Source organism: Rhinichthys klamathensis, unplaced genomic scaffold (genome assembly GCF_029890125.1).
Source record: "Rhinichthys klamathensis goyatoka isolate OS25496 unplaced genomic scaffold, OSU_Roscu_1.1 h1tg000330l_1, whole genome shotgun sequence".
NCBI lineage: Eukaryota > Metazoa > Chordata > Actinopteri > Cypriniformes > Leuciscidae > Rhinichthys > Rhinichthys klamathensis.
Genome location: NW_026606845.1, coordinates 962,408 through 981,324, shown reverse-complemented (window position 1 = coordinate 981,324; position 18,917 = coordinate 962,408). Strand labels below are relative to the sequence as shown.

The 18,917-nt window shown below is 39.6% G+C and overlaps 1 protein-coding gene across 1 annotated transcript; it reads right to left on the bottom strand.

Annotated features, from left to right (window-relative positions):
• Positions 1-526: 526 nt before the first annotated feature.
• Positions 527-16,502, bottom strand: LOC130105850 (B-cell receptor CD22-like). Its single transcript, XM_056272052.1, has 10 exons — positions 16,246-16,502; positions 15,437-15,506; positions 14,932-15,279; positions 14,585-14,833; positions 13,898-14,152; positions 13,557-13,805; positions 1,837-1,924; positions 1,693-1,735; positions 812-948; positions 527-665 (listed from the first exon to the last, which is right to left on the bottom strand). Exons 1-10 carry the CDS (start codon positions 16,246-16,248, stop codon positions 617-619), a joined length of 1,491 nt encoding a protein of 496 aa, XP_056128027.1. The 5' UTR covers positions 16,249-16,502; the 3' UTR covers positions 527-616.
• Positions 16,503-18,917: the final 2,415 nt, after the last annotated feature.

Genomic DNA, 18,917 nt, shown 5'->3' with positions numbered 1-18,917 from the left:
CTAAAACACACAATTACATATATATAAAAAAAACAACAACATTTTATTACGTAATCTTTATTTAAATGTTAAAATATACAGATACACAAAACATGCATGAATATATATGTGTGTGTCAAAGCAAGATTTTACATTTATAAATAGAGGGAAGATACAGACACAAATATGTCTGATGCTCACCGAAGAGTGACTAATGCACAAGATGACAAAATAACATAGACTGCAATTCATGGAAAATTACAAAACTATGGAAATATTACAAAACATGCTATTTACAGAAAAGTTTCGACAGGCGTTTAATTTCAGCCCGTCGATTATTCTGTAACTTCCCACACAGATGTGCCAAACCACAGTCTTACAAAGAATAGATACACTGATGTAAATAACCAACATGGACATTTTTTGGTTGATTTTAGTCTGTGGTATTGGTACATCTGACCAGAACTTTCCTACAGGCGGCCAACAGTGAAGCAGAATAAATGACTTAACTAGTGTAATGCTCCTGATGTGACACGCATTTAAATCACTATTATAACATTTGAAAAAAAGCTGCAGTAAATGGATGACAAAGTGACCGTTTACAGCTTCATTTTCAGTCCATTTGACGGATCCTGGATCATTTGATCGAGCTGTAAATCACCAAATTATCCTTCACAGCACCGCATCTGTGGATCAACATAATCAGAGATAAAGTGTGAATGACCATTATAGATCCACCAAAAGAACTGCAGGAGTCGGTCAGAATGAGAACCAGATCATGCAAGTTATGTAACATAAAAATAAGTTTGAAAATCAAATGAGGAAATCTCACCTCACAGCAGGGTCATGATGGAGCGTTCTCAGATTTTCATACTTGGCTTCATTGTTCCCGATGTGTTGGATAGTTGCGTACTTGATCTTCCCAGAATCTGTGGATTCAGTTCTTCCTGCCGTCTGATCTGTTCTGACCTGGAGAAAGACATCAAAACCTTTCAGAAAATTGAACTATTTGTGTACCCTATTAAATGACATATACAAATTGTATGTCATAATTGTATGTCACTTCGTGTATACAGACAGGAGCCATCTTTGGAAAACAGTCTCGACTAATCAAACCATGAATGCTATTCATACAGTTCAGCTCACTTAGCACGTCGTTCGTGGTTTGATTAGTCGAGTCTGTTTTCCAAAGATGGCTCCTGTCTGTATACACGAAGTGGACTGTCTTTATCTTTATCTTCTTATTAAACGGTCTGTACACTTACAAAGTTCTCAATGCTTCGTTTTGCATGTAGGGACCCTCATTATGTTACTGTGTTCGTGTGGGGCTATTTTGAGCCTTGTTAGTGGTATAAACTAGCGATTTCTTTTTACTTATTAAATGTAAAACCCCCATTACTAGCGTTATACGCTAAACAGTTTTTAGAGATAAAAATCTTTCAATCGATTGTCATGAAAACAAATCTCACAGAACGGTTCACTAGGTACCAATGTTTTATTAGACCAAAGGTTCATTTTGCGCCGGAGTTCTCCTTTAACTATAGATCATCTAAAATGAGCGAAGACCTTTCTGTTTCTGTAAACTGTAGCATTTTCTTCATTGTTTACATGCTGGTATCACATACAATAATTATAAATATATTTGATATCGAAGCAGAAAATACCTGATTCTTAATTATTATTATTTTCAGATGGATAACTCTATGTTCTGACCTGATTCTGCTTGACGTTCGACACTCCACCACATTTTCTCTTCCTGTAGCAGAGATAATCATGTAAACACATACACACAATAATAATTATTAATAATTACCCCAACGTGTTTTAATAAAAAAAAAGTAAGTAATTAATTCTCACCTCTTGAACATGATGATGCAGACAAGAAATAAAACTGCACATCCGGCTGCGATCCCAATAACTATGTAAGGCATTCCTGAAAAAAACCCTGGAAAAAATGGGAACATTGTGCAGAAATGTATTTGATGAAGAAATCAGAAAATGTTCAGTGAAGCCTTGCATTTAAAAATATATTACGCAAGCCAGTGTATTCTGGCAGGTCTTTGGATGACGAAATAAATTAATAATAAAAAAAAAAAAAATGTATGCACTTGAAAAAAATTTCAATTTCAATTCATTAAGTGAAATTAACTGCTTAAACTATAATGCACAAGTCAGTTTTACTTTCAAGTTACATTGTTGATATTTGAATTTTGATTTTGTCTCAGAGAGCAGCAATTTTCTACTACAGATCCAATCTCTATATTATGTCATGTCACAACCATAGACTGAATAAAACAATGGATGTAGTCTTGTAGTGTCCGTGACGTCACCCGTAGGTTTCAGAAGAGCGTACTGGAAAGCCCAGAGTGGGCGGAGCCGGCCGTCGCCATCTTGGCAGCGTGTCACATAAACGAAAATGGGCAGCGAGGCAGATTAGCTGAGGTGACGTGACGCTAACAGACAGCAGACAAACAGCTAGTAGTGACATCAGCGGCAATCCACCTGTCACTCAAGTGGCCACGCCCTTAATTATGCAGAACTTTAAGGCTTAATATAATTTAAACAGATGAGTTATACAAAAATTCACCCCCCTCACAATTGTCATGAAGGGCAAAATTAGCTATATAGACCAAAACCACATTTTTTTTGCACCAGGCTGTAAACATGTTTTTGATCTGATGTAAGGTTGGGCATTTTAACATGGGGGTCTATGGGATTGAGTCTCTTTTGGAGGCTGTCTCTAGTGGCCAGTCGATGAATTGCAGTTTAACTCACTTCCGTGTTGGATTTAAGTGAGAGACCGGAAGTTTGCCGCTTGGTCACAAACAGCACTTTTGCTGTTCAAAACTTGTACCATAATTTTTTTTTTCTCAAAAATTCTGCTCAAATATTTAAATTATTTTACCTTTGACAGTGACTGTGACGGTTACAGCGTCTGATCTCTGAGATCCATGTTGATTGTGAGCCTGACAGTAGAAGCGTCCACTCTGTAGTGCACTGAAACTCTGTCCAGATCCAACAGCTGAGGTTTCATTCTCCTTAAACCAGCTGAAGTTCAGAGCAGGAGGGTTTGAGTCACTGATGCAGTTCAGAGTCACTGAATCTCCCTCCACTATTACACCAGATCCACGCATTAACACTGAGACGTTTCTGGGAGGATCTATCATGAAAAAGGGGAAATTATTAATCAACAAAATAAATTTCACAGCCCGATCTCATGAGAAATAGTACGAATTTTATGATGTGATTCGTAAAAAAAAAGAAGCTTTGCAACAAAAATAAGCAGGAATATGCACCCCTAAACCTGACCCATGAGCAGGCCATACAAAAACGTATAAATGAGACTGTACCAATTTATATAAACTTTTATTTTATTATCTGTTTGATCACAGATGTTTAGCGGATGTCTTGTCAAAATATATGTATATGTATATATATATATATTTAAAAAAAACTCACACATGACGTTTAAAGTCACAGCATTAGAGTATTTCTCTCCATGTTCATTGATGGACTTGCACTTGTATTCTCCACTGTCATCAGAGCTGATCTTTGAGATGCTGTAGATTCTTCCAGATCCTACAATCGTTCTTCCTTTAAACCAGCGGATTTCAGCAGGAGGGTTTGAGTCACTGGTGCAGTTCAGAGTCACTGAATCTCCCTCCACTATTACACCAGATGGACTGATGGACACTGAGGCGCTCTTTGGTGGGTCTAAAAATGAAAATCAAAAATTGCATAAAATAAACTAAGCAACATTGTCTTTGATCACAGACTACAGTATATTTAGATAATGTCTTGTTAACATCAATAGCACCAACTCAGGATACTCTGTTTTCACAACATTGCATTTTGGTTGCTGTTAGGTTACACTCAGGGCTCGATTTGAGGTGGATGCGGCGGGTGGATGGGGGGTGGACGCATCCACCTCAAATCGAGCACTTAAGTGTATTACAACATTTGTAAATGTATATATATATTAAAAAAATTCCCTCTGTAAAACCACCATCCCCATTTGATTAACATTGTTGTATATTATGTAAGACTTATCATGTAAATTAAATTAGAAAATTCTCTATATGATAATTAACAAAATATAAGTAACAACGATTGACCAATCAGAACCCAATATTGAGCACAGTCAAGCAGCAAGTTTTTACCATTTTTCGCACTTGTTCAACATGGTTGAACCCACTTCAGGTTGGTGGAGAGTTCCTGCCTCAAGTGGAGGAGTTTAAGTATCTTGGGGTCTTGTTCACGAGTGAGGGAAGGATGGAACGGGAGATTGACAGACGGATCGGTGCAGCTTCTGCAGTAATGCGGTCGATGTACCGGTCTGTCTGTCGTGGTGAAGAAAGAGCTGAGCCACAAGGCGAAGCTCTCGATTTACCGGTCAATCTACGTTCCTACTCTGACCTATGGTCATGAGCTGTGGGTCATGACCGAAAGGACTAGATCCCGGATACAGGCGCCGAAATGAGCTTTCTCTGGAGGGTGGCTGGGCGATCCCTTACAGATAGGGGGAGGAGCTCGGTCACTCTGGAGGAGCTCAGAGTAGAGCCACTGCTCCTCCAATCTGTTTCGGATGCCTCCTGGACGCCTTCCCGGGAAGGTGTTCCGGGCACGTCCCACTGGGAGGAGACCCCGGGGAAGACCTAGGACATGCTAGAGGGACTATGTCTCCCGGCTGGCCTGGGAACGCCTCGGTGTCCCCCCGGAAGAGCTGGAGGAAGTGTCTAGGGAGAGGGAAGTCTAGGCATCTCTGCTTAGACTGCTGCCCCCGCGACCCGGCCCGGATAAGCGGAAGAAGATGGATGGATGGATGGATGTTCAACATGGCCAGGAGGACGGTTCAAGCGCATCTAAGGACATTCCCCTGACACATTAGAAAGAATAACGAACATACAGTAGCTGAAGTGCATTCATTCCTTAAGGAATTCACGAGTACAAACTTACAATTAAGTCAGATTGAGTAAATGGTATTTGCGTATTTGGCGTGCTGTCCGAGGAGAGGGCTTCGGGCCGGAAACCAGAGAACTCTCCCATATTCCTGCCTGTGATAGGAACAAGCCAAGAGTGAGGAGTCGGGTGGTGGAGGGATGCTGAAAAACTGTCGAGGAATGTAGGTGAGTCGACAGTGTGCATATAGGCCTCTCTCTCTCTTCTCATGTTGATTGGATAGATAATTTGAACGTGCTCCTCCCGAACTTTGTTAATGAAACATAATTTCACAAGTTCACATTTACAAATAAGTTAGATAGAGTACATATTTGGGCATGCTGTCCGAGGAAAGTGTTCCAGAACCCAGAGTACTCCCCTAAAAAAGTTGCAAAGAAAACGCAGGACAGCCGTTGATAACCCCCTCATAAACTTGTGGAGTGCAAAGCTGATGGTGTGGTGCTGGATCGGGAGGACTTCTTGCATTGGACCGGAGTTTGGTTGTTGTGGCATTATTGTTGGGCCGACACAATGTTGCAGTCTGGGTGAGCTCCTGTGGCAGCAGAGGAGATGATACTACTACAGCAGTGGAAATAACTTGTTTTTCCAACTTGCTTTCCAACTATTCAATGAGCCAGTTGGACGGAGAAATGGAGCTCCTGCGGGAGCGGAGTAGATGACACAGCTGTGGCTGTGAAAACTAGCTTGTTTTTCAACTTGCTTTCCAAGTATCCAATGAGTAAGTTGGACACTGAATTGAAATTCAGTAGGAGCGGAAGAGATAACACTGCTGTGGCAGTGGAAGTAAGTTGGGTGGAGAAACAGAGTTCCCACAGGAGAGGAGGAGATAACACTGCTGCGGCAGTGCAAGCATGGTGAGCAGAGAAAAATCGTGAGAAAAAGCAGGTTGAATGTGAAGTGGAAAGACCTAAAACACTTCCATGTGGTTAAATATGATTGGAGGGTTCTAGGGGAGACGGCTTGAAGAATGGAATTGAGAGAGGCGTCAATGGGGGGGGGGGGGGGGTGGTTTATGGAAATATCAGCTCTGAATAGTGAGGTACTGGGGTTGGGATTGGGATTCTGGAGCCAGTTGCCTGAATTTCTGTGCGGATCTGTGTTCTGATGTTGCTGGCAACATGGGGGTGGTTCCAATGCTGTAGCATTCAGTGGGATGGGCATCGGCATTGCAGAGAACAGAGTGAAAGGGTTGGGGGGGTTGGGGGGGGTATTATAATACCTAATTCAGGTATTAGTAAGACCGGGCCGAGGTTGCTTGTAGAGGCAACCTTTCGTTTGGGTCGGCCCCTGGAGCATGGAGAGGACCGAGGAGAGTAGAAAAAAGAGGGAATCTGGGGAGGACAATGTGGCGTCTAGCTAGTGGAAGCAGCCTCATATTAGGGTTTGATAGTGGGAAAGGAAAAGCGATTGTCTAAAACCCAAAACTGTACATTTCTGTATTGCAGGGATGGCTAAGTACCAACATGAAATCAATCAGGAGGTGTTTCATTTGAATCATTTCTCACACTATGCATGTGTGATACTGTGTATCTGAAAGTTCACATACAACAGACCAAACTGTTCTTCCAGTGGCTGCCATACATGTTGTTTTTGAGCACGATCCTCAGCTTGCCGCCTCTTTTAGGTGGGGAGGTATAACCATTGTCTATAATTATTAAACTGTAAACACAATACCCTTAGATGTCATTTGGTGATGCTAGAAAATAGTAGGTGGGATGTGGAAATAATGTTTATAAAGTGTCACAGGTGATGTGCTAATCATGAAATAATGTTTGAGATTTACACATTACATCATTTTTATTTGTTCAAATAATGACAAAATCTGCACTCACACGTGACATTGAGCTGAACAGCAGAAGAGACGTGAGTGTGTCCGTCTACAGCACAGCTATATCTGCCTGAATCCTCTCTTCTGACTGACTGCAGCAGGAGTTCATTGTTTCTGTCTCTTCTCTCAGTTAATGGCTGTGAGTTTCTGTACCAGATGAATGTTGCTCTGTCAGTCAGAGCGCAGCTGCTTTTACATGTCAGACTGACTGAATCTCCCTCTGTCACTCTCTCAGGAGACTCCACCTGAAGATCTGAACACAACACACACATTATATCTAGTGCTGCTGTCATACACTGATTATTATTCAACATAATGCACAGAAGAAGAGATAAACCTCATCAAAGTCACCTGTGACAGTAAGAGTCACTCCTGGATCACCAATCCATCTTCCACCAGGTTTATCAGTGATGAATCTGAAATAGTAATTGTGTGAATCCTTCAGTGTCACATGACTCAGTCTGACGGTGCAGTTCTGCTGTTTATCTCCCAGATACTGAAGCCTCTGACTGTATTCAGGGTCATTAGACAGATCTGGAGGATCTACACGTTTTTTGGTCCAGAACACTTCCTTGATCTGATGTCCAGTAGGGTATGTATAAGTGCAGTTCATTATCACTGTTGAGTCGTTTAGTGCACAGATGTGTGAAGGACTGTAACTCACATTCCAACCATCACGATCACTGAAAACTCCTGAAAAACAACAGTTTATTTGTTTATTTATAATAAACAAAGCAGCAGTTTCTAATAGAATATATTTGCTTTAAATGTCTCATGTTTGTTGAGGAAAAGCATAATTTAACATCTGAGACAGAAGTATGAAAATGGAAGTGAAAATACTCAGACTGTCTAAAGATGAAAATATAAAAAAATGATTCATATTAATAATTATTTAGATATTATGCTATAATTAATATAATAAAATAATATTTGCCCAGAAAAGCCAATTAACAATGATATTTTAGCATTACATTAATGAGGAAAGACAAAGATGGACATAGATGGTACTTCATGCTTATTCTGCTCCAAAGGCAGGAAAATCATAATTATTCCTTTTTGAATATAATTAATCAAACTAAATTAACATTTTCAATACCATTAAGCAACGGACAACATTCTACTGTATTAAAGAATGACAAATGGAAACATAAGTCAGCAAAGCACTGAACATAACTTGCAGAAAAACATTAGAGACTCACGTTGAATCATGAGGAGAAAGATGAGAGGAAGAGGAGCCATTCTGACTGACATCACCATAGCAACACCTACAACACATCAGTCCAAGATGAGATTGACAGACAACACGCATACCGGTAATCAATATGAGCAGAAATTATGCTCGATTTATGTTCTTTATCATTAAGCAAGACCGTCTTTGTCAATGTGACATCAATGAGACCACATATGGAATCATTCAAAAACAAACAAACAAACAAACAAACAAAACAAAACAAAAATAGATAATAAACGGGTCATACCATAGAGCGGGACACCTCATCTGCAGTAACCAACTGACACTTGAGGAGAAATAATGGTCTCAAGTCCACCAGCCTTATTTATAACCATAACTGCGTCATTTCCTCTTTTCTACCTCTGATTAGTGACATACAGATATTATATTTAAGAAGTTTTTTTATCTGGCTTTTATATTTTTAAAAATCCTAAAAACATCCTGTTGATTTCCAGGTTTTATTTCGATTTGCAATCCAAGATACCAACACTTTCAAGACAAGACACATAGTAAACACACATAGAAAAAAAACTACTTAAAGTCTTAAAATATAAAAGTCTGCTGACATGCGAGGGCCTACGCAGATCTATTATTAATAGAAGCGGTGAAATCTCAATAAGAGGCAAACTGATGGTAACGGTTGTTTCCTGTTGCACATAGGCCTACACATGAGTCATTTTTCAGTGACTGTTCATTTCCAGGTAGTTTCGAGGCTTGCGTCACTATAAACATGTGTGTCTATTCATGGCATGCTGTTATAGTCTTGCATATGTAAAAGATTATTTAATAAATTCATTTTCATTTCATTATTTTTATTTATTTTTTATTTATACATTTATTTGAATAGGGACAGTACAAAAAACATGATTCCAGTCGAAAGCTGCAAAATATGTATTTGCAATTAGTAACAATGTTTATCAGTACTATAAGTGATTCCACTGCTGCCATCAAGAGTGAAATACCTACACTAACATATTCATGAACAGATGCGATTTTCAAAATTAAAATCAGTGTTAGCACAGATGATGGTTATTTATGTGCTTATTTTATGGATTGGTTTACTGTCTTTATATCATAATGCAGTCGGATGTTAGTCTTGTGTTCTTGCTCTTCTTTTGGGCCACAAAATATGTCCATTTTCCTCCAACCATTCCTTCTCAACCAAATGCGGGCACAGCACCTCTGCTCTTCCACTTCTTTACAAAACCCCGAAATGTTAATTAATACATTAATTAACAAGCATGTAACGTGTAGTTAAGATGGTATATTCATGCAGGAATTCCTATGGCTCATGTCGTAGTTAAGGTTAGTTCCTCATCAGTACATGTCTTAAGTTAACTCATCATTAGTTCATAGTAAAGTAATTATTAATTCAGGTATTAGTACATGATTATTCATGTTATTGTAAAGTGTTACCGAGAATTAAGTCTGACTCGCGCTGCAGACGAAGTTATTTATGGATTCGAATAACAAAAATGGGCCTGAAAGGTCTGAAATAATTAATTTCATGTAACAATAGAAAACTCTAAGTTATCACCTGCACAGTTACCTCGATGTCGGATTTTTTCTCTCTAACTAACAGATGGTAACATTGTCTTCTATGATGTTCAACACACATAACTCTGTTAAAACCTCAGAAAATGTAGTATTGGGTTTCATGACCCTTTAAAGATAAATGTGCTCACAGAGTATAGAGGTGGGCTTTGGCTAAAAAAAAAAGAATATTTAATTTCCACCAAAGGTTTTGACAAATAATTTCTCTTGGCACATTTTTGTCAGAAGGGTCTCTGCACGAACCATGCCAAATTTCAAACAAATCCGATGAAGATTTAATTATTTTTAAAGGATTTTCTGAAAAATTGGTGAAAAATGGAAACCATGTGACCGACAGATTGAGACAATAGGAATGTAGATTTTAATACATACATTCATTAATTATGTTACAAAAAATATCTTGAACAGACAAATTTGACGAATCAAAATTCTATACACAACATTTTTCTAGATTTTTTACAAACTGGATTGAGAATTTAGGCCTTAACAAAATCACGATCAGAGAACCAGTGCATACGTGAGAGAGAAAAAAGCATTAAGTCAAAACATCCAGCTCTTAATTAAAGCTAAACAGGAGAAATGAAAACCCAGCATCAGTGCCACAGTCCCACCACATGAGGGAGTTGTTCTCATGGAGATCGGCTTCCCCAGGAAACGTAATCCTGGCAGCACTGTAAATTCACAAAACTGATCTGTTGGTCATTTGACTGTGCTGTAAATCACCGATTGATCCTCCACGATCTGATCAGATCTGTGAAATCAAAATATTCAGAGATAAAGGCATCAATGACCTTTACAGATACAATCTCAACCAATACAGGAGCTAAATTAAAACTGAATGTGAGGCTCAAAGTGCCTCTGATTATTTCTGATTCTGTTTCTCACCTCATGGCAGCATCAGGCTGGTATGTTCTGATGTTGTCGTAATAGCTTTCGCTCTCTTCCTTCATGGGATGCAAGACAGTTACATACTGGACCTCATCTGGATCTTCAGAATCAGAAGCTTTTCCTTTAGTCTGATCTCCACTGAAATTGCTTAGGGTAATTAAGGCATACAGGGCATCGGTTTGATTTGTGGCACCAGATTCAGACTGAACCCCATCACGAGCTGATACTCCGCCTGTTAAGTTGGCATACAGATCATCCTAAAATGAGAGAAAATGACTTGTTACACTTTTATCAAAGAAAAGCTTTGAGTATAACAGGCTGGTGTTTGCATTTGTTCAATGCTCATTTGATAATTTGATTTACCTGCTCTTGACTAACGTGTTCAGCTTTGTGTTTTTTCATTCTGTAATAAAGAATTAACTAAAATGTTTATTTTGTTTATAAAAAAAGTCAGCTTGATATACTAATGTGCTTTCAAACAGAATGAACTTACATGAACACAATGATGAAAATGAAGACCATACCTCCCAATCCACCAGCGAACCCAGCAAATGCATAGAGAAACTTTCGTCCTAAAACAAGACAAGTGACAGGATGTTGTTTTTATCATTATCTAGAAGGACAGTACCAAACCATGAATCATAGTGTACAGCAGGAGGACGGCTGCATTTCAACACACTCATGTTTATCTACATAGTTAAAGATCTTGTGACTGAGGCAGGGGAGACGGCACCCCCTCCGTCTCCCCTTCGCTCCGCTTCGTGTCTAACAACGCCCTTCAGCCGTTACTTATTCACGATACAGCACAGCCTCTCGTACCTTAAAGCAAAAGAAAACAAGATTATCCTACAAAATATGATTATTACAAAATCAAATAGCAATTTTGTAAAGTAGCACCGTCCAACAGCGACCACCAGTGATTAATTGGGGATTCATTTTTAGCCAACTAGCTAAAAAATAGACAGTCTCGTTAATAAAGTAACCAGCTCACGGACAAAATATTGCCACTTTCATAGGGTGAGGTAAAAAACGCAGAGCAAACAGTCAGGGTAGTAAATTCGGCACAAGAGCAGTCAGTGGATCGGACTTCACCATCTGGAAGACACCAGCCCCACTCCAGATCCAGTTCACAGCCAGCCATCGCCCCGCTGCACGGAGGACATACTAGAGCCCAACGCAGACAAAGAGACTGAGCCTGCAACGATGAAAGAGCCAGAAGGATCAAAGACTGAGCCAAACATCGCCCCGGAGCCTGAGCTTCGTGAAATGTCTGACAAGGTGGGTGAGCCGGCTACATTGTATGATGACGTGGGAATTCTAGTTGAATATGAGGAATGGAGGAAGGCCCTGCCCATATTCCAGCTATTGAGGGTGAGCTGCAGCTGACCGTTGCCTACTGTTTTTTAGAGTAATTTGAGTTTCCCTCCTGTTTCTCCCATCCCCACTGATCTCGTCCAGTACGAAGTCTCCTGTGTCCCGCTGGTTTCGCCCTGCTTGTAATCTCCCGTGTCACCAGAGTTCCCAGTCAGCGTCCCTCTCCCAACTCCTTTTCCAAAAGCAGCCAGTTTGTCAGCCCCACCTCTGCTGGTTCACACCAGTCCCTGGTGTGACGGAGACGGGGTTCACACTGGTTCAAAATAGTCCCTCGGCTCCTTCTCTGACACCACTGCACTGTGTGGATTCGCCTCGAATCCTTAGTTCTCCAGCATCGCCCAGGCAAGTTGATCCCTTGGCTCTGCCTGCAGCCACTGATCCTGTTACATCACCTCAGTCCGCCAACCTGTCCGTCGGTTCCGCCTTGGCTCCTTACTCCCTCGGCTCCACCAGAAACCATCGTCCCTACAGCTCCACCAGGCATCCTTGGCTCTGCCTTGGTCAGACATAGTCCTGCCTGCGCCATGGACTTTTGAGCCATCCTCTGCCTCAATCCAGCCTCCATCTGCCTCCATCTCTCCACCCCTCGACTGGCTCCGTCTTCCCTCTGGCTCAGTCTTGGTCCTCAGGCCCACCAGCTCCACCTCAGTCCTCTGGCTCTACCTCAAAATTCTCATCGATGCCTTGATCTCCGGAGCCTTCAGTGCTGCATGGACTCATCGGATCTTTAGCTCCACCTCCATTGGCTCCATCTCCTTCCATTGTCCCCCTGGTGTTGACAGCCAAGCCTCCACCCTGGCTCCTCCCTCCCTCGACTCCACCCTGGGACATCTTCCTGGCTGCACTCTGGTTCCCCGCTTGGCTACTCCTGCTCCTCCCACCCTCCACTCCTCCACGGACTGTTCTGCCTACCCCTGTCTGGTTACATTACTCTCATGTTCCACATCATCTTCCAGAGCCCCCTCCTTCCTTCCTCAGTTGGACCGTTTGTTACGGCATGGGGACGCACCTTCCGAGATAACGGTGCAATGTCAAGTGTAGTCTTATTTGGTTTAGTTTTTGATGTGTTCTGTTCCTGTTTTGCCAACGGAGGCAAATCAGTTTTTGATTTTACAGTGAATTTACAGTGCTGCCAGGATTACTTTCCTTGGGAAAGCCGATCTCCATGAGAACAACTCCCTCATGTGGTGGGACTGTGGCACTGATGCTGGGTTTTCATTTCTCCTGTTTAGCTTTAATTAAGAGCTGGATGTTTTGACTTGATGCTATTTTCTCTCTCAAACATTCAATGATAAAGACCTTTCTCCAGAGACTGCAACCTTAAGCCTCCTTTTTAGAGCGCCCGCCTCCTATGTGGACGGGACTGGTTTCTCATCTCACTTATAACGGGCGGTCCGAACTGGAGGGGCTAAAGTGGTGCCGTGACCCTGATGGGAGTGAGGTTTAGGGGGGTGAGTGTAACAGACGTAGGCTAGTGGGAACTGTGCATGTCAACCTCACTTTCCTGATCTCAAGAGGCAGTCTAGCCACTGACACTAAAGACTGCAGTCTTTAGCCTCCTTGTTAGAGCTAGAGATAAATACATTCACAACATTAACATTAACTTGTCAATTGCTATTATAATTTCGGATCCCCCCCCCCCCTTTTTTTTTTCTTTCCAAGTAACATAAGTGCAAAAGTGCATAATATATTTTTCATCAGTAGCATTAATGCTTGTCCAATCACAAAATGACTGATACACACCATGTGCAGTGACAGTTACAGCGTCTGATCTCTGAGATCCATGTTGATTGTGAGCCTGACAGTAGAAGCGTCCACTCTGTAGTGCACTGAAACTCTGTCCAGATCCAACAGCTGAGGTTTCATTCTCCTTAAACCAGCTGAAGTTCAGAGCAGGAGGGTTTGAGTCACTGATGCACTTCAGAGTCACTGAATCTCCCTCCACTATTTCACCAGATCCATTTATCAACACTGAGACGCTCCTGGGTGGGTCTAAAACAGACACAAATTTTAATTCACAATAACTATTACAAAATTATGTGTTTGGAAATTTTAAACAATGTGCAGATGATTTATTAACTCACACATGACGTTTAAAGTCACAGCATCAGAGTATTTCTCTCCATGTTCATTGATGGACTTGCACTTGTATTCTCCACTGTCATCAGAGCTGATCTTTGAGATGTTGAAGATTCTTCCAGATCCTACAATCGTTCTTCCTTTAAACCAGTGGATTTCTGCAGGAGGGTTTGAGTCACTGATGCAGTTCAGAGTCACTGAATCTCCCTCCACTATTACACCAGATGGACTGATGGACACTGAGGCGCTCCTCGGAGGATCTAAAACAGACAAAAATGAAAATTCTAAATAAATGTTAGAAAATTATGAATTTGAAGATTTTGAACAATGTGCAGATGATTATTAACTCACATATGACGTTTAAAGTCACATTATCAGAGTATTTCTCTCCATGTTCATTGATGGACTTGCACTTGTATTCTCCACTGTCATCAGAGCTGATCTTTGAGATGTTGAAGATTCTTCCAGATCCTACAATCGTTCTTCCTTTAAACCAGTGGATTTCTGCAGGAGGGTTTGAGTCACTGATGCAGTTCAGAGTCACTGAATCTCCCTCCACTATTACACCCGATGGTCTGATGGACACTGAGACGCTCTTTGGAGGGTCTAAAAGGGACAAAAATGATAACTTTAAATCTCGAACTCAAACACAATCTCCTAATTTTAAAAAGAACAAGTGAATCTGCACTCACACATGACATTGAGCTCAACAGCAGGAGAGACGTGAGTGTGTCCGTCTACAGCACAGCTATATCTGCCTGAATCCTCTCTTCTGACTGGATTGAGGGAGAGTTTGTTACTGAATTTAATCTCAGTTAATATCTTCTGTGAGTTTCTGTACCAGATGAATGTTGCTCTGTCAGTCAGAGCGCAGCTGCTTTTACATGTCAGACTGACTGAATCTCCCTCTGTCACTCTCTCAGGAGACTCCACCTGAAGATCTGAACACAACACACACATTATATCTAGTGCTGCTGTCATACACTGATTATTATTCAACATAATGCACAGAAGAAGAGATAAACCTCATCAAAGTCACCTGTGACAGTAAGAGTCACTCCTGGAACACCATTCCATTTTCCATCAGGTTTATCAGTGATGAATCTGAAATAGTACATGTGTGAATCCTTCAGTGTCACATGACTCAGTCTGACGGTGCAGTTCTGCTGTTTATCTCCCAGATACTGAAGCCTCTGACTGTATTCAGGGTCATTAGACAGATCTGGAAGCTCAACACCCCTTAGTATTGGGCCTTTTGTCCAGAACACTTTCTTGATCTGATATCCAGTAGGGTATGTATAAGTGCATCTCATTATAACTGTTGAGTCGTTTAGTGCACAGATGTGTGAAGGACTGTAACTCACACCCCAATCATCACTAGAAACCCCTGAAACACAGAAATCATCTTGAACAATTTAGCATCACGATCACCACCCACATCCCAACCTTTTTCGCTGAAAACATCTGAAATTATTTTCTTTATTCAAATTAACTGCATCTGTAGTGCTTGAGGATGTTGAAAAGCAGAAATAGTTCTGACTTACCCGAAATCATGAGCAGCATGAAGATCAGAGGAAGAGGAGGAGCCATTCTGCCCGACACCAGCAGGAAAACCTACAACACAATCAATACACAGCCACTTAATTTAAATTCTGTGAAGGTGAATCATACGAAATTTGGCAAGAATAAGTTCAGGTTATTGTGAGATAGTTTTCATGAAAGAAAAATGTAAAAATTAAAACAGTCTTTAAAAACCAGATTTTTTTGTGAAATATAGGCCCGGTATTACAGACGGGGCTTAGATTATGCCAGGATTAGGCCTTAGTTCCATTAGGACATTTGAGTAACTTTAATAAAAAAAACAGTGTGCACCTTGAGACAAAACAATGGCACTGAGTGACATATTTATCAGTGCAATTTGCTTTCAGTTTTAACAGTTCAAACATGCATTTTAGTCTGGGACCTTATCTGTGAAACCGGGGTGATAACGTTTTTCCATATTCCCGGGTAAAACATAACTTGGATTTTTTTTTTTTTTTTATTACCCATGAGGTCAAAATTGAGTGAAAAAAACTTTTTTTTTTTTTTGGTGTGTTTTTTTTATTATTATGAAAATGATATTTAATCAATATAGTCAACAAATGAAAATACTACTGATAAATACTGACAGATTTTTCATCTCAGAAATCAGTAAAAATTGAATAACCTCCAGACCTGATATTTTATTAATGCACCATCTGAACATTTGCATTTTTTAAACATACAGTATGAACACATGCAGATAACAAGGATTATTCCTATTTTTACTTTTAAAATGTAACGTTATATACTACAAACATAGAAATTCTCTTACCATTTTTTCAGCGATGAAACGATGTCGTGAATCAGCGGTTTACCATAAGATGAGCCTTGAAGACGAACTCTTTATCTTCCTCTTTACATTTTACCCCCACTTGCTGCTTCAAAACCAGCTTTGATTAAAACTATTCCAAGAATACTTTTTGTAACAAAAAAATACCTCATCATAAAATGGACAGGGCAAATGAAGCAGCATCCTTCAGAGCATGAGAATTAGCCAAACGGAGAAAGAAAGAGGAAGTGAAAGAGTTAAGAACATGCAAAGTTCTTCACATTTACAAAGTATTTCTTTAAGACGTGTGTTTTGTTTTGTTTCACAAGTAGTGGAACTTTTTATTTCTTCACAGACAGGATTGTTCACAGATTCCGAGTTCCTGCCAAATGAACACATGCTTGAAATTTATTTATTTATTGAGTTTGATGGGACTTTATTAGATCATCTTTCCTAAAACCCTTAGTCTCACTTCCTCTTTTTTTTTGAGTTGATAAGAGGCCTACGGACTGCATTAAACCTTTATGCAAATCCTGACCTGACAGATGGGCTACTGTACAACACAGACACTTTTTCTTGTTCCACAACACTTTAACAGAACCACAACATTACCACTTTATAATTATTGAAAACCAAGGAGGGGATTGGTTGCAAGAGGGAATAAACTAGACTGAAGGCCCACTGCACTACATATATGTCAAATTGCATGTAAAATACATGTTAAATTAATACTGGCAATAATATTCTCCTCTTAACTTCGAGAACATCACCTCCACCAGAACTTTACACCTCCACTGCTGCCCAGCTAGCAGGAAACGTTCTCAGAACATTGGCTAACATTCCCTATTTGGTTAATGTTTTAAAGAAATGTTCAAAGAATGTTTTAAGGATGTTTTCTCAATTCAAATAATGTTTCTATAAGGTTAAATGTAAATTAAGATATAAAGTTTTAACTGTAACATTATGAGGATGTTTTGGGAAAGTTGTTGAGATAAAAGATTATACAATGTTCCATAATAACAAAGGAGGAACATTATCAAATCAACGTTCACAAAATGTTTTGAGGATATCATTGACGCCCGAGATGACGGAGTGTATTTTGTAAAACGTTCTTGTAATGTGACGTGTTAAAGCAAGAATGTTATCCTACACAGCAAAAACTCCAGTGTTAAATTAACTCTCCTGGGAGTTTATTTGACTCCACACTCAAAGAGTTAAAGTGTTCAAATGTGTGTTAAATGAACACTGAAGAGTGTTAAAATTAATTCGATAATTATGTTATTAAGTGTGATGATTGAACATTACTGAAGACACCTGATGTTAACAAGCAGAATCACTAATGGAGAAAATCTCATTTTAAGCCACCATTATGGTGATTAGTGTTTGCTTTAATTGGGCTCTTGACCCTTAAATTATTAACTTTAGATTTTGTTTGGCTGTTATAACTGAGTTGTAGCTGCCACATGAACAAAGAGAATGGTGTTCAGGTGGTGATGGTTATGTTTAGCCGTAATCATAATTTGACTTGAATCCGTAAACATCATTTACATTTAGTAGATGCTTTTAACCAAAGTGACTTACAACAGAGGACTACAATTTTGACAAATAGGTTTAACTTGTTGATTACAGCAGCCTGGTGAATCTATAGCATACAATTTGTAGCATTTTCTATAGAATCCTAAATATTATTAATATTTCTGTTCAAAATATTTAGATTTGTTGTATTAAGACACACAGACATCAAAATTCAGCCTGTGAATCTCAACAATGGTGACGATAAAAAACCATGTTGCAGTGCATTCTGGGTGGCACCAATCAAAACTCATTCATGGCTCCCATCATGCATTGCAGTATGAATAAATTATGATCTGAACTGTCATTTTCCTAATTAAATATTTCATTTGTCACCGTTGCTGAGATTCATACACTCATGCTTGATGTCTGTTTGTACCTACACAATTATTTTTATTTTTTATCAGAACAAGTTTTAAGAAATCCTTTGGAATATATTGAAAATTCTGGCTCTTATGCTGTAGAATCAATGTGATGCTGCAATCGACAATGTAAATATAAGTCAGAGATTAGGCTCTAAAATAGTTTTGTGATTCAGGTAAAATTATGATTATGTCAAAACATAACCAACAACTTCAGATAACCTTTTCTCTTTGTTCATCTGGCAGTTATAATTCAGTTACAACAGTCAAACAAAATCTAAAGTTAAAAATGTAAGGGTCAAGAGCCCAACTAAAGCACACACTAATCACCATAATGGTGACTTAAAAATAGTGATTTTCTCCTTCAGTTATTCTGCTTGATAACATCAGGTGTCTTCAATAATGCTCAATCATCACTCAATTAATCACTTAATTATCTCATTAACTTTTATCACTGGAGTTTTTGCTGTGTTCCTTTTAGGAAAACATTCTGGGAACCAAAATAAACTACCCGCTGAAAACATTATTAGAACTTCATGGTAATGTTCCCAGAACGTTTTTAGAACAAAACATTTCTAGCTGGGTGCTCATGTGAACACATTCACTCTCATTAGATAAAGAAATGTCTGTCAACTAAAGAAGTGCAAACTAGTGTCACCAGCAGGTAGAGCAAAGACATGGAGAACAAAATCACTGATTCACGTAACATTAAAACTACTTAACTTTATATATTAAAAAAAC